This window comes from Nesoenas mayeri (assembly GCF_963082525.1).
Source record: "Nesoenas mayeri genome assembly, chromosome: 14".
NCBI classification, from domain to species: domain Eukaryota; kingdom Metazoa; phylum Chordata; class Aves; order Columbiformes; family Columbidae; genus Nesoenas; species Nesoenas mayeri.
In genome coordinates, this window is record NC_137556.1 from 3595724 (window position 1) to 3622178 (window position 26455).

Sequence of the window (26455 nt, forward strand, 5' to 3'; positions counted from 1 at the left end):
GGCTAAAATCATGCAGTCTTCTTTTCCTAGTGGTTTATGTCTCTTCTTTTTTCAGTGAAGCTAACTATTGTTCCCTTAGCTCAGCAAAAGTTCAGGTCCAGCAGTAATTCCCAGAATTTGCTAAGAAAATGTCAGCCGAAAGCCCATCTTTTGCCATTTTAATGTGTAGCGAGGCTAAGGACAAAAGCCTCGTTGTGTTTTCATAGACCCTAATTTATAGGCTGTGATGCTGCATATTCCTGTATTCCTGAACAAGTATTCCTAACTTGCTGTACTCTCATTTCTTCTTTTAAAGGAACCTGATCGCAAAGGTGCTATAAACATAAACCCAACAGTGGTGCTCAGCAGACCCAGAGCCTTAGGGAGTGCTGGTTCTGTGCTGAAAGGTAAAGCAGAGACCAGCTAAAAATCAACTTGGTGATTTAACACTAGCACACAGGAAAGTGAGCACTGCAGAAAAGACTTCTTTTCTTCAAGGTCTTTAGCATAAATTAACTTGAAAACAAAAAGCTGCTGCAAAGATTTCTGCTGCAAAAGCTTTCAGCCTTGCATTCTTTTTCTCAGAACACTGGTAACTGCTGAGCAGATTTTTTTCATCCTCAGAATGAGTGTGGTCGTCTTAATCTTTGACAGAAACAAAATTTTCACCTTATTTCGATGAAATGAAGATAAACAAAGATGGTGATGTTTTCCTTCCCCCATAATAATCAAGGCTTCCTCTTGCCTTGAAAGAAAACGCTGTACCCTCTTCATCAAACCCTTATGCAGAGGAATGTCTCAGACCTTTTGTTGCAGTGTCTGCTTGGTATCTTCACTGTCTCTGTCCCCACGACAAGCGGCACAAGCTAATGCATGACTGCAGCACAGCTTAACCCCAGCGCTGTCAGTCTCTGCTCGCTCTTCTGTTTCGACCCTACGGTTCCAAAGGAAAGCACAGCAGGTCGTTCTGCCATTTGCAGCCCAGACCACGCGGCATCCGCAGAGCGGTGACCCACACACAGCAATTCTCACGCCTGGTTTTCTCCCGCATTCGGGAACCTAAATTTAGCGTTCTTGGCGATGCATTTGGCTCAAAGCAGACCTCAGCTGCAAGGGGCTTTGCACTGGCTATTCTCGCAGCATCCTTTACCTAATGAACTCGCGGAGCACGGCTGCTCCTGGCTGCTCGGGACCCCCAGGCTCGCTCGGCACGGCTGCCTTCGCACTGGCAGCAAATGACTTCCTACTGCATCACACACAGAAATATATTCTGCTAACAATCCATTGCAAAGCTTTTTCTCTCGGTAGCCACGCACAGTGCTGGCTTTGGGGGATTTGTACTGCAGGCTCCAGAGCAGTTGGGCTGCAGTTTTCCCTCTCTCCCCCTCCTTTTTTTTCCCCCTCGTTTTCCCTGACACTTTTTTTTCGGAACACTGACTTTCCAGCTCCAGGCAAAACAGCCGCTGCTATTTTTCTCTTTATTTTCAAGGATCACCTCAAGTGAAACTTTGTGGCATTTTAAGAACAGGAGCGTTTATCTGTGCTATTCATATAAAGCTCCTCCATTAACCCCTGGATTTCTGTTTGGATTAAAATCTAGATTGCCAAGAGCTTGATGGTACCCCTCCTCTTGCTCCCACCTCCTCCCTCTGCTTTGTAGCAAAAAGATGTTGCTTAATCATGTTTGAATTACACCATGGGAGCTTATTACAGAAAGAGTTACCACACTTTCTTCCAGGCTGGATACAGCACCCTTTGAATATTGAATATTGAATCAGAATAACTACAAATTTCAATTTACAGATGCCCGGGAGGTGACTAAAATATTCAAACATTCTGTAATTACTTTACCAACTTCATCGATACATTTTTTAAACACTTCAGAAGAATGTGAGTCCCTTGTTATGGTGTGAAATCTTATTCTTGTGGGCCACAGCATCTTGGACCTCCAAAGATGCCAAATCTGGCCCAGAAAATTTGAATGTACTGCTCTTTTCCCTTACTTAATCTTTGCTGATGTTCTTAAAGTAGTCCATGGATTCCCATGGGACTCCAAGCTGCCAGTTAAAAACCCTGTAATAAGCTAACCACATTTAAGTCTTCTTGCAACAATTACTGTACTATTCCCAGGCCAATATAAATTATTACAATCTCAGCATCAGACTTGCCTGTCAAGATGCTGTTTCAATACAACTCAAATGCTCCGACATACAAAGGATCATTTCTCCTATAGTCGGCCAGGTTGTTAGGGGGAAAAAGAACACTTGTAGATCAACATAATAATTTTTTGTTGATCAAGTAAAATGATTATTTTCTCTAGCTGGGCTCTGCTAGGAACACGGGCTTAAACCTTCCTTGGCTGCATTTCTGCCAGTCCAAACATGATATTGCCAGGAGGAGAGTGTAACAGAAGCTTGTCACGGGTGACTGCTTCTCAGTTTACGGCTTCCTACACGCTATAAATATAAGATGCTGTTGTTGTCAGTGCACTTCCCGTGTGTGTAGACTGAGCAGGGACATTTTTAATGCTGCTGTAGGTCAGGCCAAGTGGACGGTACCTACAGCTGCCCACGACTGGGCTGCCTGGAACAGCCATTCCCTCTTTGATTTAGAATTTCTCAGACAGATCTTACTCCCGAGCTCTCTGAGCTGGGTTTTGCAAGCCATGCACTCCGAGGCATTCCGCCTCAAGAGTGACTCGCCAGTCAAAATCAAGCACTAGGCTGAAATGAGATTAAAACACTTCTTTTCAGATTAGATTTGGCTAATACATTTCTGTAAACACTACAGATGCGATGAGGCCCGTGAAAATACTGTGTCTTCCACCAGCACAATGAAAATAAATTAGGACAAATTACAACAGCAATAAACAACAGAAATGCACCAGAAATCCCATTAATGTCTTCTGGAAAATGTTGGGTTTTTTTTAATTTGGGTACTTGACAAAATGGGATCCTCAGTACACACGCTCATCAGAACAGGCCGAATTAATTTCATGCAGCAAAATTAAGTGGCCAATTTTGGTCAGAAGATCCTGCACAGTGTTACAACATAAAGATGGCATTTAAACTGACGCTGAAAATTAATTAGAGCCACCCTAACCATTTTGCATCTTTAAATTTGATAGGAGCTCTCTGCAAAACATCTGGGCTCCCCTTGCAGCTAATTGCAAGCACAGAGGAAGAAAACACAAGCAAGATGTTTGATGCCTCCTCCCAAAGACCTATTTACACTCGCTAACACAAACACAGCTTGCTGCAAAACTTGCCAACACTCTGGGCTTCTTACACCATCTGATTTCTGCTTGCTGGCCATTACAGAAACATTGTGATAGAAACGGCCAGTCGATTATGTATTAAAGTCCCAAATGCCTCATCAAGTAAATTGCGTTGTTATGACACAATCTGGCAAATTGGTTGAGATTTGTGCTCTTTCCTGAGCTCCAGAAGAGATTCAAAAAGACCTGGCTGTGCGAGGGATGGCTGGAACGTCTGTCTTCATTTTGCAAACCTTTTTATGTTACAGAGAATTCAGCTCCGTGCAGGGATTCATGGGACTGCTGCTCTTTCTGGTTTCAGATCTTCCTTGAACTGTTGAGATAACCAGGAAGGACCAAGTCTGAAGGACAATTTAGCCTTGAGACGTGCTAAGGGCTCATGGCATGTCAGCTGCTGTAGGTGTAAATGAAGACACTCCTATCTCTGCCTCAGAGAGTAAATGCCACCAAAACAGGGGACTTTTTCCTGTTTTGTATGGGTTTTACCTAGTTAATATTTGCATAGTAGACTTTTTAAAGTCTTCTACATGTAGAAACATAAAAAATAAATGTTCCTCTCTTTTTGATAAAAAGGAAGAAGGGCAGATAAGTGCTGTGACCTTTGCGAGCTCCGGAGTTTCTTCTCACAGAGAAGATAAAACCTCTCTGGTATTCTCACGGGGCTATCTATTTTAGTGATGTGAGAGGACATCCTTTCTCAATGCATTGCCAAATGTGCACAGCAATGATGTTATCTGACATATCTGAGCGGGAAATAATGCTAATAAAGGAGGAAAGCTGAGTCAAAGGGAGAGCAAGAGGAAACAACACAAGTCTCAAATGGAGAGAAGTGCAGACCTCGGGAAGGTGCTGAATGCTTTTGCAGAGCTGATGACTGATCCCACTTGATATTTAATCTGCTCCCACCGAACTCTTGGCAACCGCAATGCTGTTTTCTGCGTAGATTCACTGACGTTTCTAAGCAAGGTTTATTCATCATTGCAAAAAGGTACATCGCCTCAAGTTCTTCGTCATTATTCATTAGCAGTTTTTTCTGACCCTTCTACAAAAACCTACTGAATTAAACACCTGAATATTTATCTGGGTGCACTGCTTTGTCTGGGATACAGTTTATTTTCTCTGTCGCAGCTGGTATGAGGCTATATTTCGGATTTGTGCTGGGAACAGGGTTGATAACACAGGGATGTTTTGGTTACTGCTCGGCAGGGCTTACACAGCATCAAGGCCTTTGCAGCTCCTCACATCACCCACCAGCGATGGTGGGAGAGGACAAGGAGCTGGGAGGGGACACGGCCGGGACCGCTGACCCCAACTGACCAAAGGGATGGTCCACACCATAGGAGCTCATGCTCAGCATATCAAGTGCCTGCTCATGGGAAGGGGCGAATGAAGTTTTTGTTTTGTTTTGCTAGTCCACAGGGTTTGCTTTACCTATTAAATTGCCTATTAAACTGTTTTTTCCTCAACCCATGCATTTTCTCACTTTTAGCCTTCCAATTCTCTCCCCCATCCCACCAGAGAGAGAGAGTGAGCAGCTGTGTGGTGGTCTGTTGGCAGCTGGGGTTAAACCGTGACACCGGCAGGAGTTCTCTATAAAAGCACAGTTTTACATGAGGAAAAAATAAAAACACCAAGCTGAGAGGCATATGACACCAAACAATGGAATGATTTCTTCAGCACCATGACCTACAATAGTCCATGTCTTGATTCTGTCAGCTTTCCCAGCATGTTGAACCCATTGTAGTGAGAAGAGAAGGGATCTGAGTTCTTCTATTAGTTTCCCTTTGCATTCCTCTAGTAGTTCCCTTTACTCTATAGAGAGACTGATAGATAGTGCCTTTCTCCTTTGATAGCTTCATTAAAAACCAAAGCAGTCAAATATCATGATGCCTGTTACTATTTCATACTGTTACAGGAGCTATGATATGAAATATTAGTATAGACAGCCTTATTTACCGGCTACAGTAATAATAAAGATTATCTGTAATAATATTTTGTAATATTACAACCTTATTATAAAGTACCTCATAAATAAAGCACAAATTAAATGAAAGTCAGATTAATTTGTATACATCTATCCCTGGAGATAAATGCCTGTGAAATGCTGGTAGCAAACTGCACATCTCAGGGGCTTTAATTTCTGCAGCACTAATGGCATTCCAGAAAAATGAGTTCTGATGAAGAGCTACCATTACCAGTGTGCACAGTGAGCACACACCTGGGACAGGTGACACCACAGGGAGCATTCTTTGGGAAGGATGACAAAACAAGGACAGGAGCCTGGGAGCAGGAATGTGCTGGGTTTGGTCTGGCAGAGGTTGGGATGGAGTGGATGGCGCTGGCAGCCATGGTGGGTACCAGCCGTTCTTCTTCACCGCCAGGTGTGCTGGGGTGAGGGAGATTGGGCAAGGGCATGAAGAAATGTGCACTTTGAAACCACGGGCAAAGGCTGTAAGTGGGTGAAGCTCTGGGGTGGAAGCAGCATGACCAGGGGTTCTGAGTGCATCAAGCACAACATGGCCAAGCAGGCAAAGGATAGGATTGTCCCGCTCTGCTCAGCGCTCCACGTGAGGCTGCATCAGTGCAGTGTGCAGGGCTAGGCACCACAGGATAAAAAAAGATATTAAGCTACTAGAGAGTGTCCAAAAGAGGGCTATGAAGTTTGTGAAAGATTTGGAGAAGAAGCTGTATGAGGAGCGGCTAAAGTCACTTGGTTTGTTCAGTCTGGAGGAGACCTCATCGCCGTTGCAGCTTCCTCACACGGGAGGGAAGAGGGGCAGGGCTGAGCTCTTCTGTTTAGCAACCAGTGACAAAACCCAGGGAATGGCAGGAGATGTGCCAGGGAAGGTTTAGGTTGGGCATGAGGAAAAGGTTCTTCACCCAGAGGGTGCTGGACACTGAACAGGCTCCCCAAGAAGGTGTCACAGCCCCAAGCCTGACAGTGTTCAAGAAGAGACTGAACAACACCCTCAGACAAATGGTGTGAACGGTGGGGTGTCCTGTGCAGGGGCAGGAGTTGGACTCGATGATCCTTGTGGGTCCCTTCCAACTCAGGACATCCTGTGATTCTATGACCAGCCTTGCCCCATCCCTCCTCCCTCTCCAATACAGCCCCAATCCTAACTCAGCCCCCTCCAACAGAGTCGGCTCCCTGCAGAGAGCCGTGTCCGTATGTCCGTCTGTAGGAGACTGGAATTGGTGTCAAAGGTGCGATTTCTTCCATGAGCAAGGGCAGAGCCCTGCGTGCACCACCAGCCCTGCTCAGCCCCAGGGGACAGCTGGGACACCTGCTGTCCGTGTGCTCCAGCCTGTGAGTCCCGGGACTGTTAGTACCAGGAGCAATCTCTATCAATATTGATAATGCGGTATTTGCCAGCTCCCTGACGCTTGTTTGCATTTTGCTGTTTTCATCCCCTAACTATATGCCATCTATCAACATTTCTCCAACATAAACTGCCTCAGGGGAAAACCAGAGATGAACAGCAGTAAGAAATTACACTCTAAATTAAGCACAAAGGAAAAAAAAAAAAATTAAGTGCATTTGCAAAGAAAATATTTTAACTTTCCCTTGCAACAATTAGAACTTGTTCTTGCAGCGCCGTGTTCCTCCGCAATTACTTTTCAGACCTTCCACCACAGTGTGGGTGAGAAGCAGGAATGTGAAAATGAGATGAGCTTAATTAAAACTACTTAATTTATCTCACTTCTTTTAAGGACCAGAACAGCTACCCTGATGGAAAAATTTAAAGACATAGCAGGCAGTTTTCCCATTCTATTTAAGTAGAAATATAGCTCTAGAAATCTTGATTTTAAATATACTTGTGAAAATCTTTTTTTAAAACTTCTTATCTTTGATTTTTTAATTTTCACTTTCTGCATAAGAATTTCTCTGGTCAGCCATAACAAAGAGAAAAAGCAGCCTTACAATCCAAATTGTGAATAAAGAAATCATTGTTATTTACTGAGCACTGGGATTTTGAGGTAGCGTACATAGCTGGGAAACAAGGGCAAGTGTCAGAAATTACACATCCTAAAACCAGTCTCATTTTCCCTTCTTGAGGATCTCATCCAGTAATGGGTGTGTGGAGCTTAACTGGGAAAGAGAATGGTATTTTACAAGTTCTATCAAAGTAGAGCTGATTTACTTGGGAGTGTCAGAGAGTAGATCTGGAATTATTCCACTGGAGTCATGAGCATTATTTGAATGTCATAGCTGACGTGAGATGAGAATGAAGGTGATGATTAATGCCACGACTAAATTAAAATATTTATTATTGTAATTAGGTATTATTAGCAAATCTGTAGAAAAATAAATTATACTGAAAGTACTCAGTTGCATTTGTGTTCATCAGAGCTGGGGTTTTTTTTGTCTCTATGGGAATTCATCTGGAACCAGAACCAACTATTACCAACAATCGCAGGGTTTTTTGCAGCTTATCTGACAAATGTCACATAAATAAAAAGAAGCAAATATATTAAAATCTTAATCTTACTGGGTCTAACGTAATAACCACAACGTGAAATGACATTTGTGACAGAACCAGATGACTTTCAGTGTTCACAGAACCGATTTGGCGAATGCTTTCTCAAGCAGGTAGTCCCACAAGAAAAGTGGATTGTTTCCATGGACAATATTACTCATGTGAGCAAAAGCTTGTGAGTGTTTAGTGCTGCATGTGATACGTACAACTGCATTCAAGTGACTCTGCTGCTACTGTGATTATTACTTCTGTGTGTATGGTATTGTATTGCTGTTTCTTTTTTCCTTTCTTAATTATACTTGATTAGAGAAACTGCATCACAGCAGGAAACAGGCAGGATCAAATTTGTTTAACCCTTGCATACCTCTGTTTGGTGATTGCAAACCACCGAAAATATTTGAAGGTCATGCTATTCTGCTATCAACTATTTCTTTTTTCAGATGGTAGAAAATCTAAGAAGGTGCAGGGCTAACAGTTGGAGAGTTATTATGAAACAAGGTTTGAGGCAAAATTTAATTCCATTCCTGACTTAATTAGAAATGTTGTAAATGTTATATGCGTCTGTTTGGGAGCTGGATGTTTAAAACCGCCTGCAGCTGTCAACAGCAGGGCAGGACCTGAGGTGTTCCCTGTCCCTTATTCACAGTGTCCGAAGTCCTGTCCAGCCAAAGATGTGCAGCCAACCCAGAGCTGGATGCTAAACGCATCCCTTGAGTTGGCTACAGGTTCCTTGTGGTGCCTGCAAGACAGAAACCCAGATGCTGGGCAAGGGGAGCCCCAGCACAGCTGTATGAACGTATGAACTAGGTGGTGTGCAGTCACCAGATCCAGTTCATGCAGCATTCCTTTCTTCTCATACCTTTTGCATCTCCTCTCTAGGAAAAAAAAAAAAATCTCTCTTTCCTTTGTGCACATTCTTGAGTTTCTTGCTCAGAAAGACTGATCTTATTTATGAGAGCACTTGTGGCTGCCACAGCAGAGAGCAGCAAACAGCAGGCTTTACACCCAAAGTTTTCAGAGAGGTAATATGACAGGTGTCACAAGAGCTAGAAGTGATGACAGTCAACAACGTCACTGTGCACCAGAAACCCAAGTTAGACTGGGTATAAGGGATCCAGTGCACCCGGATCTACACAGCGTCTGAACTACTAGTGAGCTGCTGCAGCAAGGATCAGACCCTTCATTCTAGTCATAGCACAAACAGGACAAAACGATGGCCCTTACTCTTAATAGATAAGTACAGTTAAGGCTGTACAAGGAGATGGTGAAGCCAATTCTCATCTGTGGGATATATAGCAATCTTGGCACCTAATTTAGTAAATTTTTTCAGAACAAGAATGGAGACTTCTCAAGTCACACCAGGAAACCTATACCCGGAGCACTGTACCATCCACTTTCTTGCTGTGATGGGTGTTGTTCATTCACCACAAGCGAAGCGGGTACCTGCAGCAATAGTTCTCACTCTGTGTGGCACATAAGTCCTCCTTACAGCAGGAGCAATAAGGCTAAAGCAGAAATTAAAGCCTGTCAAAATGAAAACGCACTTCCAAAAAACATTCATTTGTGTGAGGATCATGGCTGGCAATTTACAGTGATGTTTAATTATGAAATTACCATAGCAACTTTGTTAGTACTATAGAGTCACCCTGGTGATTCTTAAATACACCTCTGTATATGAGGAAATGCTTATCCTCACACCAGAACGAAAAATGTTTTTGTAGTTAAGATGTTTGATTAGTGCTTTGGAGAGCTGGCTCCCAGCTTCAATGCAGTCACTGTGTGGGACTTTGGGTTAGAGGCTTTCAGCTTGCTGTGGGCTTAGTTTTCGGCACTCAGTTCTAAACACATCCACAGGGGGAAACACAGGCATTTAGCTCAAAACACATTTCTAGGTCAAAAACTGGGCAGTAAGTGAACGCACGCCTTGAGTTTTATTACTCTCAAACAGCTATTCTGACCAAACATGTTCAGCTTCGAGAGGTTTTGAGTTTAACTTTCCATGATGACCCTATTTCTGATACTACAGTGTGACAGGTAATCAAAGACAACAAGAGATGGTTTTGCACTAAGTTTCTAGTTGCTGTTTGAGTGATAATTCATAACCTGCTGAACTCCATCTTCATTGACTTCATATTTGGCCAAACCTTGGCTAATTAGATCACATGTAGGCCTCCACTTTGGTTCACAGAGTTTCCTTTGGACTATTCTACTTGTCTGCATCCAATCAGAACCATATGAATTCATTAACAAGTGACTTTTGTTTCATCTTAACAGAAAAAACTATTCACGAGGAAAACAAACCTCCCTGGAAGACAGAACAGTATGTCTGCTCCTTAACACTGCCTCAGCTCCAGATGATAAGACAGCACCTAAAACACCTTCCTAGGGCTGTAGATATATGAAGGCACACACTAGTTTGATTTCTGGTGAAGGTATGGGTGCAGCTTAAATGTAGAATCCAGACAAGATGCTTAATTTTGCTCCCAGTTATCCATTTGTGAAACAGGGGAAATTCTCTTGCCTTTTCCCTGAACTGCCTGTTGCTGTACATCGTTGAAGAGTGGAGCTGTCTTACCACTACTGTACATAGTACTTTGCTCACTGGTCTTTCGGGCACCTCCAGATTTACTGAAAATGTTACCCTGCTGCCCTCCTCCCAGGAGCAGCTGCTGGTACAACACACACCTTGTCTCAGGAACTTGCTGCCATGCAGCTTTGCAAACCCCATTCCCTGTCTCCTCTTTTAGACCTGCATCCACTCAATTGCAAGCACTATGGATAACGACATTATTCTCATTGTAAAATCACCGTAGACTGATAACCTGGACCAAACGAACCACTTTCAGGTGACAAGTCAAATACGTTGAGCTTGTTTCTGGAGGTTGCCTTTGTTTTTTCTTTCCCCTTTCTCCTCGTGGAAATGCGTAACAAGGGGTTGACAAAGCCTGGCTTTATTCTGGCTGCAGAGTTCCCGCACGGCTGTGTTCCCTGGGGCTGTGCTGAGGTCCATGAGGCAGCATGCGAAGGCAGGACCTGCTACCCTCAGCTTCCAGAGCTCAGGCCTAAAATAGACTTGTCTGTCTGCATCTGTCTGTGCGGTCACCGGCTGCACGCTCCTCTCCGAACATCATCAGAGGAAGCTTCTTGCCTACTGCTGTCTTGGCTGCGCGTGGGTGTTGTGATACATTTTTCTACATTTGCTTCGGGTTTTTCAGTTCATTCTTCTTTGATTACTCCTCCCTCAGTCTTTCAGACCAAATAATATGATGAACTGCCAGTGACAAATCACTGCCTTTTGTTTCCAGCAATGCCTCTGTTTGTTAGTTTCACTTCCCAAAAGCAATTAAATCAATGGAAAATAGAAATATATATTAAGAAACACAAATTATTTTTTTTCTTTTTTTCTTTTTTTTTTGTGGTGGAAGATTTTGAAAAGGACATAATTTGCTGTTTTTTAAAGGAAGCTTCATTATCTCTCCTATAACTACATATCTGGGAAGCCACTTCTCCCATGCTGGCTACTTTCTCCTATCCTGAAAAGATTTGAAACCTCAGCTCAGCTTGAGTGCATATAAACACTATATTGCAAGGATGAGTTCCCTTGATCAAAGCGGAAGACTTTAATTAACAGTGGTGCAAGTAAAGTGATATCTATATTGAAAATAAAAATATATCACAATTGTAACAAAAGCCCAGGTCTTACAACCAAAGACTATTGAAATAAACACCATCATCATAGCTGGCTTCTAGCTCCAGAAGCATTTTCCTCGGATGTGCCCCTGAGGACATCTATTATCCATACTGCTCTTTCTTAGAGCTTTCTCCTAAATCCAGCATGTGTCAGGAGAAAAATAATGTCCAGAAGAAAAACTAATTCTCTAAATCAGGTGAAAAGCTAGATGCTAGGGAGAAATATAATTCACAGCCATTAAAGTTTTATTGTAAACCAAGGTGAAAAAAATAATCCTTTAAGATGTTATTTATAATGTTCAACCTGCTTCACTCTATTCCCCACTGTTAATAAATACAGTAGCATTGTAGTAATGAAATGGGAGTCCCAAATTAAGATCACCTTCTTCCCAATCCTGAAACAGCACAATATAAAGCTTTCAGGGATAATGAAATTTGAAAGAGAAACTATTCATTAAAAACTTTAGGGATGAAAAAGGGGGGAAAATATAAAAAGAAAGGAACAATAAACAGTGGGTCCAATATGTATTGCTAGGAAATAAAATGCCACAGCTGTACAATATTCTGGAGCGAGATTGCTGACAATTCATCTTTTGGCACCTAACCACTAGTGATGAGAGGTTGTCAGTGATGCTGTGTTTGCTCTAAAATCAGTGAGAAACAGATTTTCCCTGGTTGCAGCCTGCACAGCAGCACAGGGATTGATTCGTGGCTCCTGGGTCAGGTAGAAACTTCAGTTGTCTCCTCGATAGTGCCCAGACTTAGCACCCCTGGAGCAAAGTGCCTGTAGAATCCACACTGCACATCACCAGGAGCACACTAGGACTCAGCATCCACATGTCCCTTGTGTCTGCCCATGACCGCTGCCACAACCTGGTCTGCAGCACCTGCTCTGTGCGAGGCCAGGTCAGCAGGTACCACAAGAGGAGCTGCCAACAGTTCACATCATTGGCAACTTCATTTTAGTACCTATTAAATTATAATATCCTGCTGATGATGATTTGACTGATCGCACCTGATACTTTTCCTTGCACAGTTGGAGACTCATCACTCATCTCAGCTGCCCCTTAGATGTTCATACCAGGCAAACTGCCACCCGGCTCCCAGGGAAGGATGCGGGTCAAAGTTCTGCCTTTGACTTCGGTGAATAGGCCATAGCAATGACTAGTCCACTTTTATATTCCTAAAAAAAAAAAGAGATTTTGAGGCTGGGATCCTGGTGGGTCCTACAGTGTGAGTAACTGGGCTGAATACCAGTTAATCCAAAAATTTCATATGCAGCGAGCCCAAGGGTGAGCAATGCAGAGTACAAGGTAGAGAGTCAAACTTGGTAGACAAACTTCCCGTGAAGTCATGGTCTTAAGCACCCATACTGAAATATTTGACCTTCTTCCACGTGTTCTGCTACAAAACAATTATTTTTCCACTCACACTGACACATGGAAGTGTTCGTGGAGACCCTGAAGCCCCTTCTCAGGTTGAGCTCCTGATTTTGCACTGTTCAAGTGCTAAAGTGTCACTGACCCAGAAACACATTGACTCAGGTCACACCTGCTTCTTACAACACTAACAGCACCAAAGCCTGCCAGCTGCATCTGTCTTGGGTTTATTGAGGACAAATGTCAGGTATCACTGCAGATATTATTGACAGGACATACATATCTCAGTATGAGGAGAGACTTGTGATTTCCGCTACAAATATAAAATGTCGGTGTTGATGGCTTATAAAAAGAGATCTGAGAAAATGAAAAGGGATTTATTCATGCAATAAGTGCAGAATTTTTGTGTTCTTTATATCTAATGTATCAAAACTGAGCCAGCCCATCCAAGGTGGCTGTTCAATAACATATCCAAGAGTAAATATTCACAAGAAAATGCTCTGCAGACTTCAGCTGAAAGCTTGTGAAATGAAGTATGCTCTCACATGCAGAACATAATCTGCAAGAAAAAGGTGGCCTGCAGGAGGTATTAAAGGAATTAATATTTGTGCATTTGACAGTGTATTATTCTTCTATGGACACTGGTACAGTCATTTATGCCCTTCTTTTCTCATGCAGGGATGAAGTCTCTGACAGCACAGTAGACTGAATTAAATTGCTGTCTACTTATGGTAACAACACTTACTGTAGTGCACATCCTAGTCAAAATTACTTAAACATTGACAAATACGTGGAGAAACAGCGTGCATGACTGCATTGTACAGCATATAGAAGTGTGTGAGCTAAGCGCACTGATTTTGATATAGAGACACATAGGCTATTATGAAAATCAACATGGCAAAATAACCTTCTAAATCCTTTAGATCCCAAAGTACTGATCTCTACCTGGAACATAACTATATTGTGACAAGATATCCTACAGAAAATACTAATGAATTAAACTTAATTTGTAAATGTTAGGAAGAAGCACTTATCTTTATTGATGTGTTTACTTGCATAGAAACTTTTAAATTTGTGTTAACAATCAGAACCTGTCATTCAGTGAGGGACAACAAGTAATAAACTTCTCACAGCTCTACAGCTTGTATATTGACTGAGCAGTGTTATTCTTCATAATAAGTGTCTCAAGAACGCACCATAAATTGAAACGTGCTTGCATAGGGTTAGAATAGTTGCAGTTAACAAACATTTATTGCTTTGTTGTTATTTTTTGTCAAATTCGCCCTTGGAGGAAAAAAGCCAAACTTATTAGAGAATTATTGCCTGTAAGAGTTTCAGCTAGATCTCAAACGATGTTCTGCACCAAAGTTATTTTTGTATGCAAAATTAGAGTTAAGATACTTTAAAAACTCTCATTCACCTCTTAGTCACCTCTCCTGAGATGTGTATTGAATAACAATGGAACAAAAGTCATTGTGCTTCGTGTTTTTTTAGCCGCCGACTTGAGCTTGCAAGATCTGTATAATAACAGCAGAAATATTCACAGCTGACTAACTGTCAAGGGGCTATTTATGGATCAACCTCTGCAGGTTTTTGTATTTTAAAAGTTCAGAAGGTAAAAGTTCCGAAGTTCCTTGTGCGCCTCTGCCTTTGAGGGTCTCTAACACAGAAGCGGACTCTGCTTTCACACCATGTTCTCTCTTTTCCCATTCCTACCAGAGCCTTGCTGAAGGAAGGTAAATGCAGCTTGCTATATGATGGGGCCTGACAAACAAATATCTAGGTGAGCCATCTGGGGCTGTGCAGGCATGTCCACGGATGGGGAAGAAAGAGAATCCATCACGGTATGTTTTACATTATAGGAAAGTTTAAGACAAGCTACGTTCTTTGTGATTTACACAGCCTCTGAAAGAGAGAAATTATGTTTTGGCATCTTTTCAGTGTTCTTCTCAAAATGTTGCTTGGTCCAGCCCCATGGAAGCTACTGCTGGGTAAAGAATCACTGTGTTCCCACTCCAGAAGGTGTCCCCAGCCAGTGGCGCCTGAGGGAACTTTGTTCTTCAGAAACAAAACTCTCTTTTCTTCTCAAAGAGCGGCAGCTGAACTTTGCTGCTGCAAGGTGTGAGCAGCTGAAAGCTGTATGAGGAAACTATATATAGAACACAGCATCTTCCAAGGGACTGGCTGTCAAAGAGCTGCAAGCATCTGCCTCTTCCCTTCCCCTGTTTCTGTCTGTGTGTGTCGAAGGAAGGGGGCATCAGGCATGTTCACTGCTCCAGACTGCTGATGATGATGTAGCCGTTCCACACAAACAGCAACAGGACATTTCGCATATTACAAACATTTAAAAACTCAAGCCCAGGAGTTGTTCAGGCCAAGGACACCATACCGCTTGCACCAATGCAGCCCAGACAATGTAAAGCTATCAAGCTTTATAGCTTTCATATAAATCCTTCAATATGCTACTGACAAATGCTGGGTATCTTTTAACCGCCACATTGGCAGCAGGTAGGGTTGCTCCTGCCACTGCTGAATTCTCTCTCAGCTGCAGAGAATCGTCATGCCATTGGGGGTAACACTGCAGGAAAAGCACAGGAGGTATAAATAAATACCATGTAGTTTGTGTTCCATTCCTTGAAATGTCACTGGTAATGCACAGTTCACCATAAAACTGTGTGAAATCACAGCACCACTGTTAGCCATTTGTTGAACCCACTGCCAGGAAAATGCTCTTTTTTCCTCTTTTATGTTTTGCACAAGGTGGATTCCCTTTCCCTTTTGTTCCAGGTGCCCATCCAGGGTCTCAGTGTTTGAGGTCTGAACTCAAATGGGCTCAAACTGAGTAAATAAATCGCTCATTTTCCTATTTCCCTCAACAGCAAGGAGAAAGGACTGCATGGTACCACTAAGCAGAAGAAGTTTGGGCTTTTGGTTCAAGCATTAAATCCAGACTGGGAGAAGCTGGGATAAATACCTGTGTGATCTGACACAGGTGATGAGATCATTCTGTGCTCAAACAAGCCATTTTAAATGTGCTTTTATTTTCAGGCACCTTCCCCAGCAGTCATCAAGAATGAGAAAGAGAATGACTATAAAAACAACTAATTGTGACTGAGTTATGCTTCCCTTTGCTAATCTGGAATTCAGCATTTGGCCGTGTGTTTGCAGATCTTGCAATCATTTTAAAATGACTCAATGCACTGGTGTAATTCCCAGGTCTTCCTTGCTATGTGCTCTCTTTAACTTTAAAAAATAAATAAATAAAAATACAGCTTTTAAGACTAGAAGTCTCTATCATGACCACATATCCTGAGTTTTTGCATAGCACAGGTAAAACACCTGTAATTTCAGCTTCGCACAATAATTTCTGATTCACTCTAGGCATAATTTTACAAAAAGACTTTTACATGAAAAGCAAGTCCTTCATATCTACTACCCTGTGGTTCCACATTGTCCCCCTGGAAGAAGCTATAAACTATTAAATTTTGCTATGGTGTTTGAATAGCTTCTAATTGAGGCATCGCTTCTCTTTTCCCACAATACAAAGAGAGGTTGACTTTTTCCACTCAGCCTGCACCACAAGCTGAGATTACCCCCACCCCATTATATTTGTGTACACCTTCCTATTCATATTGTTTTCCCACTTGCCAAAAGCAATTGGGGGACAGTGTTGCATCTGTCTGGATGTGAAGGTGTCTGAGACACCGAACTCTTGCCCTTCCAGCAAAACTACTCATGTAGGTATCCCAGTGTTTTAGGCACAATGTGAAACACCCGTTGCAGCTGCAGCCTTCCTGGGGTTCATTTCCCTTGGGAAACGAACATGATAATGAATCTCACAATACTGATAAATATTCTGGGGAAAGTTATATTAAGAAGTGTTGTTTTCACAAGGTCTCAGATGTATGGAAAACAAAACCAGCTTTTGTCTATGCTTCTCTTCACCCTTAATTCTCAAGGTCCTGATGTCCCGAGGCTCTGAATGTGTTACAACACTAGCCTACATCACCATCAACTACAAATGTTCCAACAAGCTTCTTTAAACGTTAAAAGAATGAAAGAAATAGAAAATCGCTGTGACTCAGAATCCTTGCAACTTCGTATTCAGAAGCAGCTACACACAAAAGTGATGGCAAATGATCCTTTCAGATAATTTCTGAAGAGCTAAGGCTGGAGTTTTCCAAAATATCACAGTTTTCCTGAGTTTCCCAAGCCAATGAACCTAAATATTCCAAGGTAAATCAGGAAAAACTGCACCGGTAGTGTTAGTGGTATTTTCCAATTTTTAATCTTATCAGAGATCCTTGCAGGATTAAAATTCCCTGGAATAATCTGTATATTTGGGCGAGTACTGCTCCTAGCACATTCATGACTTGGGTAACGTTCATTCGTGACCTGGCTCTCATAAAAGCTTAAAAGGTGTTTTATTGCGTTATCTTTATGTCATAAAGCGTCCTGTAGCCCTAGGGGTTCTTACAATGTGCTGTTACTTTGCTATCACTGAACTGCTTACAACAGGTTCATTGTTTGTAAATACCGACCTGGTTGTAATTGGTTGTATTTTTTTCATGGGATTGCTCACCATAAGCCCTACAGATTCAGAGAAGTGTTACCTGGACTTTCCTTAAATGGATTCCAGGTAATTCAGCGTATATTACATTCAGTAACATAGACTGATATTAAAGAATATCTGGCAAAATTAACTTATGTACTTTTTCCAACTATATTTTGAGACACAACAACTGTGACAGCCTGCAGGCATCCTATTTGCTCTTATTATTATTACTATTATGACTGTTGTTTTCAGTTGATGGATTGTCTGTTATCACGCATCACTTCTTTTAACATTGCTCGCTTTCTGCGTAATGCTCAATATTCACACTGCTAACAAATACAGTTATATATTCTATCCTCTTTATGCCTAGGAGCCCTAGTGAGCATTGATTGAGATTAATTTAATAAAAACAATTAAAAAATAGCTCCTGGTCCAATGTGAGAGTGGTGAAAATATAGACCAGAGGGTGGAAAGCAACAGAAGATTTACTTAAACCTTTACAAGACTCTGGAAGCAATTTTCCACTCTTTCAAGTGTTTGTTTTATAGTGAAGGTGTTACCTGCTGCTCCAACCAGAAGATAATATTTATTTTTTACCTTCATATGTATGTAAATGAAAAACTGGGATTGCTACATCATGTAGCTATTTTCTTAGAGCCTTTCAGACAGCTGAGTAAAACAGCTTCAAGTATTAATATACTTGTCTAATATAAACTGTGGCTTTCTAGCAGTCACTTCAGATTTTCGTCTCCAAAGTAGCAGCAGTTGCAAGTTTAGTTAAAAGGACCAGGCACAGGAGAGAGACACATTTCTGCTTGGAATAAGCTTCTAATATAAGAATGATTTTATCTGGTTCTTTCACTTCTGCTCTTTTGTGCTGTATCTTCAAGTCCTCACCTCAGCCCCATGTCCTAAAAATGCCAGTGGTCTCTCTGCTTCCAAAATCCAGCCCTACCACAGCATTTCTCATTCAGCAGTAATTTTGAGGATCACAGTATCATCCAGAAAGGAGAAATACTCCAAGAGAAGGGAGGGGAGCCCCATTTCTTCCCCTTTTGTTGTAGAAATACATGAGAACTGAAATGCATGTGCTATTCTGCTCTAACACAAAAGCATCTTTGTCTTTGCTTCCCTGATACAGTTCTGTCACTCGGCAAAAACAATGCTGTAAATTGCTCCATGCTGATTTAATAAAGTGACCTGGCTTATAGCCCAGCAAAGCAGATGGCATTATAGATTATAGGATAATGCCTTGAGGGAGGGCCAATAATGAAAGATCTTCAGAAAAGAACTCAAAAGAAGAAAAAGGGCTGCGCTCAGTGCCTATAATCACCCTTCCTAGCTGGCAGGATTGATAGCGTCAAAACAGAAAACCACTACATATCTCAGACAGCAAAATATTGAATGCCATTGTAAAACATCCTCCACACCAGAAGAATTTCTTCCCCCAGGCCTGAAGTCCCTGAGCCATTTTGGGAACCAAATAGTGTCTCCAATGCAGGAGGCAGCTTGCTCACCACAGGTGCTCATCACAGCAGGACAGCAAAGGCACAATTCTGACCTCACCATGGGAGACACAGACCCAAGCTGCACAAAGAAAATCATCATAAGCATTTTACCTTGTAGGATCTTCATGTTTGCAGGTTCTTTTCCCATCTGCACCAGGACCGACGTGTTGCCACTGTTCCATGGTTTACTTCACTTGCCTTAGTAACTTGGAATTACGACCACGTTGATATTGCAAGTAGGAACCTCATTGTCTTCTGCTCTCATGCGCTCCTTCTTATTCTGATGATAGTATCTACCTTTCACAGTAGTTTAAGAGAGGCAATACATGGAGGAACAGTGCCAGGTTGTTTGCTGACACCGTAAGTAAGTTGTATTTTACCATCCTAACAAACAAGGGGCTGGAGGAACTCAAAGTGGGCCAGGACTTCAGTCCCCTACACCTCACACAGAAATCAGGAAACACGGGCACTGAGCTGCTCTGACCTCTTAAGTGATTACAATCATGATCCATTGTGTGCTTGTTTGTAACAGATCCATTTCTGTAAGCAGTTGAGTTTAATTGGGCCACAGCTGGTATTGGTTAAGTACATGAAAAGCAGGGGGGTGAGGGGAATGGGTTTATTGACTCAACAGCTCTCTTTTAAGTGAGGATTCACTGTTCAGTGATATCTGTTGTATTTATCTCATGAATGTTTATACAGGGCAGCTGGCCTTCAAAACATGAGCTACAGTGTGGGACTCATTACATATATCTCCACGGCAGTCAGGGAAAAGTCACTTCTTCCCATCACATGGATTGGTGCTTCCAGGTGATTCCACTTTGGCACAAATCCTTGTATTGAGCCCTCCCCAGCTTTGAACTACAGGTATACAGCTGTCTAGTGGTCCTTCCCCAGTGATTAACCCTCTTCCATGTTGTGCCTGTGCAGTTGGTTAAAAAACAGACGTGTTGCACACCGAGCCTAGCTTAGGGCTTATAGATCATAGTGAAGTTCTCAGTTACAGCTACATGTATGGCTCCTCTCTGCAGCAAGTCACTTGATGGGGATTTCTTGCTTTTTGTGGATGATCTTGTGAGAAAGACTCTGCAGGTGGTAATTTCAGACTTTCCATAGTGGCAAATCCTTTGCCATGCAGATTTTCAGCTGTGGATGTGGTGGTCAGTGACTGCAGCGATGGTGACAGTGAACGTGACGTACCTCTGTAGCTCAGAAATGACCATACGGTGGATGTTGGCAAGCCAAAAGTGTGGGAAATAACTACCTGCTAAGGTAGACAGTTGCCGCATCTTTACATGATGATTCATTTGTCAGGCACTAAGAATTAATCTGTTGAGACAAAAAAAAAAAACCCACAGCAAAGCTTTTACATTGGTGATTGCTTACTTACACATGGCGGCCAACAGGACTGCTCATGTAGATGCCTGAAAGCCTTTGGTATGGCTCCTAACAGTAGCTACGAGAATATCAGGTTCAAATCCAGACATTTCTTCTTGCTCACTAGTAAAGCTGGATAGTGAATATAAAACCAGCCAACGCACAGAGTTGCTCCTTCCCTTTTTCTCTGCACACAGCCCTCCTATGAATGAAAATCCTAAATAAATAAGCTTAATTACCCCCCTTTTAAACCCGCTAGTGAGTGATCCTCACTTCAGCGTGCCTTCCTCTCTATGCTTTGTTCGTCATATTGAATTAATGCTTCACTGAACATCTACAGACCTGCTTTCCTTCAGAATTCAGTTCTTGCATCCCCACCAAACCTCCTAAGTGCCTGTGAGCTAGAGGAAAAAACTCTCATTAACTGGGGGCTGCGGGTTCTTTGTCCTGTACCTTCTCCACAGCAGTGTGTCATCTCATTTTGTAAATGGAAGGGGTACACAGAATCCCAGATTCATCTCACGAGAAGAAGAGCAGGACAAAAAACTTCTCTGAGGCCAGGCCTGGGACCACACTTGTCTGCTCTTTTTCAAATGCAGTCATTTTAATCCCACAATTTCTCTGACTTCCACAGCTCAAAAGCACTTCAAGGAAAGTGCTAGAAATGGAAAGGAGAAAAAGCAAGGGCACAGCCTTCATCTGAAGGAAGGCTGTGAGGACCAGGGCTGAATCACAGCACCCAGCATCCTGTAAGCACCAGCAGCATGTGGGTATCTGACAACTTTGTGTGTCCTTTGAAATCTCAGATGACTCATCCAATGAGATACGAAAGTTTATATATCCATTTTCCAGATAGAGAAGCTACGGTGCAAAAGGCCCATCTTTGCTTTGATTTCCTGATTGAGCAGCAGAAGCAGGAACAGCACTGGGAGAAGAGGAGCTCCCTGCACTGGCTACCCACAAGTTGGGGCTGATGAACCATCCAGGTTTGTGAAATATCAGTTATGTTGTCAAAGGAATAACCCACCCCAGGGTCACATTAGGAACTCCTCGAAGAGGTACAAAAACAGGAGACTTTCTGAATGTGACCCAGGAGAGGCAGGGGAGCTGCTGGCCAAACCAAAGACCTCAGTGAGCTCCCCAAATGCAGGGCAGCAAACTGAGGCCAGTTTTGGTGAATATCCAGAAATCAGCTGTGTAAGAGACTCAGAATGAACCGTCATCATCTAGTTAGCTCTATTTTAGGTAAGAGAGCAAGGAAAATAATGTGAACTATTCATAGCTTCAGCTAGCATCTCCTGCAGCTACCATCTAAAATAACATATTTTTTTTCCCAGTGAAAGTCTGTTATAGTACTAAGATGCTGTAGAAAATGGAGACAATTTTGAATCTACAACAGACATAAATGCTCTGATTTCCAGCATTAGGAATGTCACTGAAAGCATTTCATCTGCTCTTCAGGACGTGTGATACATCACTGCATAAACACTGAGGAAATAAACATAGTTCAAGGGCTTACTCTGAGACTAGTTCCATTATTAAAACATGGTAGTGCTATTATGCCACAACCAACCATTGATGTGTCTAAAGGAGACATCTTGCTGGCATGACCTGTGTTCAAAGCTTCTGAAACAAATCTTCTTTGGAGCATGTCATGACAGCAGTGGTTTGTAACACAACACAGCTCAGCGTGTGTGCGCGCGCGCGTGTGTATTCTCATTTCCTTAAGTATCACTGTTGTACGTAAGGACAAAATTTATTTGTTAACACTTATGAATATTTATAAGCAAATTTACAATGAATATTTCACAAAGGAAGTGTTGCTCATATTCTTATTAATTAAGAAGCGGAATAATCTTGCCCTCTGAATGTTTTTTGACATGCTGATACAGGGGAAAGTCAACGCAGTGGGTTTAATTCTGCCCTTGCGTACAAAGCCAGTGGGTGGGAAAAGTGAGTCCCATTGGGCCAAACAATTACTTAAATGATGTCATATCACATCTAATACAAATGAGTCAGATAATAGGCCAAACTCAGATCTCACTGAAGGCAGTGGGAGCAAGGGGAAAGTAGCAAGACTCATATTAGTATTGCATTCAGTGGGTGTAACTAGGGAGGTGGGAGAAGAGAATTGACTCCCACTGTGTCTTTCACCTTAATTTATACTTTCCTGGTACTTTCTTTTTTATGTGCTTCAGGAGGTCATTTTACAGAATAGCTAAAAAAATATTCTTCGTTCTTCAGTAATTAAATTGCACAGTGGCTGCAGATGCTGGTCTCTTTTCTACCCATGAATATAAATAGTTTTCACAAAATATAATGATTTTGCGTGGCTTAAAAAAATGTGCAAGAGATGACAATTGATATTTTGAAGAAAATTGGAGCAATTATACACTCAACGAGAAGTCAAAGTATAGGAATTATGTTGTTTCTCATTGTATTTTAGCTTAGGGCAGGTTCCCCGTGAGGGTCAACACATGGTCTCACACTTGCAGGAGGACGCAGCCTCACTCTTGCGTTGGGGGGCACAGCAGCCCAGGTGCTGGAGAAAAGTGGACCATTCCTACAGTGACTGGACTGGCTTTAGCCGGTTTAACCTAATCAAGAAACACCCTGGGTAAATTATTTCTAATAATTTATGATTAATAGAAGTAGAAACAGTAGTAAGAGCTCTCTAGGTACTTGTAGTCTTTCCTCATAAATTTGGAAGTATTAGTAAAGAAGCTCCTTCTGGGTTTTTTTATAGCTCCAGTGCATGCTGGAGTCCTCAGAGCCCTCTTGAATTCAATAACAATGAGTAACACACCACACCGTTTTAATTAAGCTTGATGTGCACTGACCTTGAAATTGGATCACAATGTCTATTTAACGACCATGTTGAAGCTAAATACAACAATTGATTTTCATTAGTTACACTGGAAATACCAATGAGCAACTCTATGCAATTCCAGTTGGTCACTGGAGAGAGTGAGGCCCTTCATGGAGCAATAAATGCACTTACCTTAAATGGGAAAAGATTTATTGAAATTTCTATTTAAGTAGCATGAGGAGGGCAAACTTTGGTATCTTGATGTTGCATGCAGAGAATATCAATTTAAAAAATCTATTTTTAATGATTTTAATTTGAACACCCAAATAATTTTACTAGCATTGAGTTTCTTGGTGGCACTGTAACACTCACAAAAGTCTTCTCTCCAGTTTACTATTGCGAAAATTGGGGCAACAAGTAATTGAACAACTTGTCAAGACCAAATGAAAGGACTCTAATGTCGCAGAATATTGAAGGGCTTTTAGTTTATGTCTTTAACACAATAACTCTGTTACATTCTGGAGGAAAAGTTGGATCCGAAACAGCATATACTGCAGGGTCGGGCTTCTGAGAAGATGAACATGGGAAGGCAGCTAACTGATCTTCATATCCATACCCAACCCAAAGCAATTACCCAAAATTCGCTGAGAACATCAATACAGTAGGAATTCAGCTGTTGAGGTTTTCAGAAGTAACATCATTGCCTCACAGTGATGTTAGTTCAGTTGGAGGCCTGATCACCTTTACTAGAATTAGGAGTCAGAGACTTTAACTGGACAGCATGTTATTCTTGCCCCTGGAGCTCCTGTGACAGCACAGGGGACGGGTCACAATGGCCAGGGCAGTCACCAGGGGCACCAGGGGCAGGGCGGCTGCAGTGCAGCCTGGGCCAGCGGTGGGTGCACACACGGGGGGCCAGGCTGGACAAGGGCTGGGGCAGAAACGCCAAACCCTGGGGAGGGAGGATCTCTGCCAGGAGTGAGGGTCCAGCCGCTCAGGGGAGAACCTTGGGCTGAGCACAGTGATGTCGTGGGGACAGGCGCATCCCAGCTCTGTCATCCCCTCTCCCTTCCTGCCCCCAGGTCCCTGTGGCTCCCGCATCTGGTCCCCCCACCACGAGCTTCCTCCTGCTCAAACCCACTGAGAATCCTTCTCTTCCCTCTCCTGCAGGACATGGCTCTCGTTGTGTTCCTCGTCCTGGCTGTGCTGGGCTTTGCCCAGAGCACCCTGCAGTTGGGTGACCAGCTGCACTGGGACCTGCACAGGCCCGTGCAGCAGCTCGCACAGCAGCTGAGCTGCAAGATGACTCGGCTGCTGCAGGATTTGGAGCAGACCCTGGAGCAGAATGGGGTGGCCAGGGAAGTGCTGCTCCTTGTTGCTTCCCGGCATTGGTGCTTCTGGGTGTCTGCTTTTGGGGCAGGAGCCTTGCTCCTGCTCCTGTGGCTCTGCTGGAGGACCAGAAAAAGGAGCCACAAGCCAGAAATCAGCTGCCAGCATGGCAGCCCTGGAAGTCAAGAGGATGATGGTGAAGAGGCAGAGGAAGATGATGACGATGACTATGGAGGCCCAGGGGATCTGGCTGGATATGTGGCTGATCACATCTGCTGGCCAGCTCCTTACATGGCTGACAAGTGGAGGCTGGTGGAAGACCTGGTAGAGGAGCTTCTTAGTACCTGCCAAAGTCTTTCCAGGAAGACCTTCATGCCATGGCTGCAGCCAGCCATCATGGTGGGATATGGCTACAAAGGGTGGAGTGCCAGGGAGGACAATGTCCTTTACCACCTGCTCGTGCCCCTGCAGCCTCCTCCCGGCCATGCCTTCTTCTTGGAGACGGACACGGCGAAGGACGTGCTGAGCAGCGACTCCTGCCTGCGTGTGCAGCTCCAGTGCACGTGCAAGAGGGAGCGGACGGTGGGGGACATGCTGTGCTTCCTCCACCACAGCGAGGAGGAGCTGAAAAGTCAAGGCCCCAGCCTCCTCAGCACCCTTTGCACCAACTCATACTTGGACATCGAGAAAACCGCCTGCTGGATCCAGATGTTGGTGAAAGCCACCTGGCAGCTGATACCTCCCTCACACCACTGCCAGCTGACCCTGCTGCCCACCACACGCACCTGCAAGCTCAGCCTATGGAAAGGGCAGGAAAACCTGTCCATTCAGATGACTTTAGGGGTGCCACTACCTGACTCCGAGTCCTTCCTGAGCCTCGAATAGGACACCGTGTGGATTTCTGCCTTTCCGTGCCCTTTTTCCCCATAGAGTACACTGCTGACCCTCTGAAGCCACACCGCTGCGGGAATGGCAGGACATGCGATTCCAGCTAGAGGGCCTTGGACAGCTTATCCAGAAGTGTGGTTTTGATGAGTGTAAGGGGTGATAGCCCAGGTCAGTAAGAATATCTCAGGCCAGAAAACTGCCCCTGTGTGTATGATGTGTGAATGAGTGGGTCGAATGCCACCCTCCCTGAAAATCAACTGGTGTTACAATAAAAGCTGTGAGTGATCATCCTGTCTTTTTTAGCCATGGGCTCTGAGCATGCAGATAGCTCTGGGCTCAGCTGTGGGGTGGTAATTTGTTAGACAGCTCTTCCCTGACGGGGTGTGCAAGCCTGTGAATGTCTTACTGTGTCTCCACTGCACTGCAGCTGGGGTGAGGAATAGAGCTCTCACACGGGTATCCTGGGATGGCTTGTCAGCACAGGCTGCTCTTGGCACATTGACCCCCTTGGGCAGTGCAAGTAATTGCTCTCAGGATGTGGTGCCTTTGTGCGATGAAATCTGTAATCATTAGTGACCACGCGCCTTTTATTTTGTAGAAGTATTTTAATCAAGACATTTGTACTGAAATCAATCGTTTGAGCACTGCGTTCTGCCTTGTGTTCCCTTGCCACTGGCAAGGATGAAATTCCCTGTTTGACAAGCACGCACTCGCATGAATCGCCCCTGTCCCTGCGATGGAGACTTGAGCCAGGAATTCTGAACCTCTGGGGCAGCATCTTTCCAAGCGAGCATCTGTCTGCACGAGTCCAATACCGGCCTCAAGCTGCCCTCAGGGTAACTCAGACTTTAAAGATTCAGGCACCATTTTTAGCACAGTGGCCATGACCAGGGATTCATGCTGCTCAGCACCAGCCATTCACAGCAGGAAAAACAAGTCAGAGGAATATTCAGCATAGGCAGATGAGGCAGAAGAATAGGATGAAAAACAACACTCAGCGGTGCTACACAAAGGTGAAATGACTTGGCCAAGATCAAGCAGCAGATCAACAGCAGAGCTCAAAACAGAGCTCACACTTTCTGTTAATTCAAAGCACAAGTACTCCATCTCTTTATTTCCTCATGTACCTGTGTTCATGAGACAGACTGTATTCTTCAGCAAAATAAACATGCTGGTGCTTAAT

The 26455-nt window shown here is 43.3% G+C and overlaps 1 protein-coding gene across 1 annotated transcript; it reads left to right on the forward strand.

Moving 5' to 3' along the window:
* Positions 1 to 24228: 24228 nt before the first annotated feature.
* On the forward strand, positions 24229 to 25269 carry LOC308045660 (inositol 1,4,5-trisphosphate receptor-interacting protein-like 1; the record flags this gene model as incomplete). The annotated part of the gene is made up of 1 exon (XM_080353072.1): positions 24229 to 25269. The coding sequence occupies one exon, from the start codon at positions 24229 to 24231 to the stop codon at positions 25267 to 25269; it is 1041 nt and encodes a 346-aa protein (XP_080209198.1).
* Positions 25270 to 26455: the final 1186 nt, after the last annotated feature.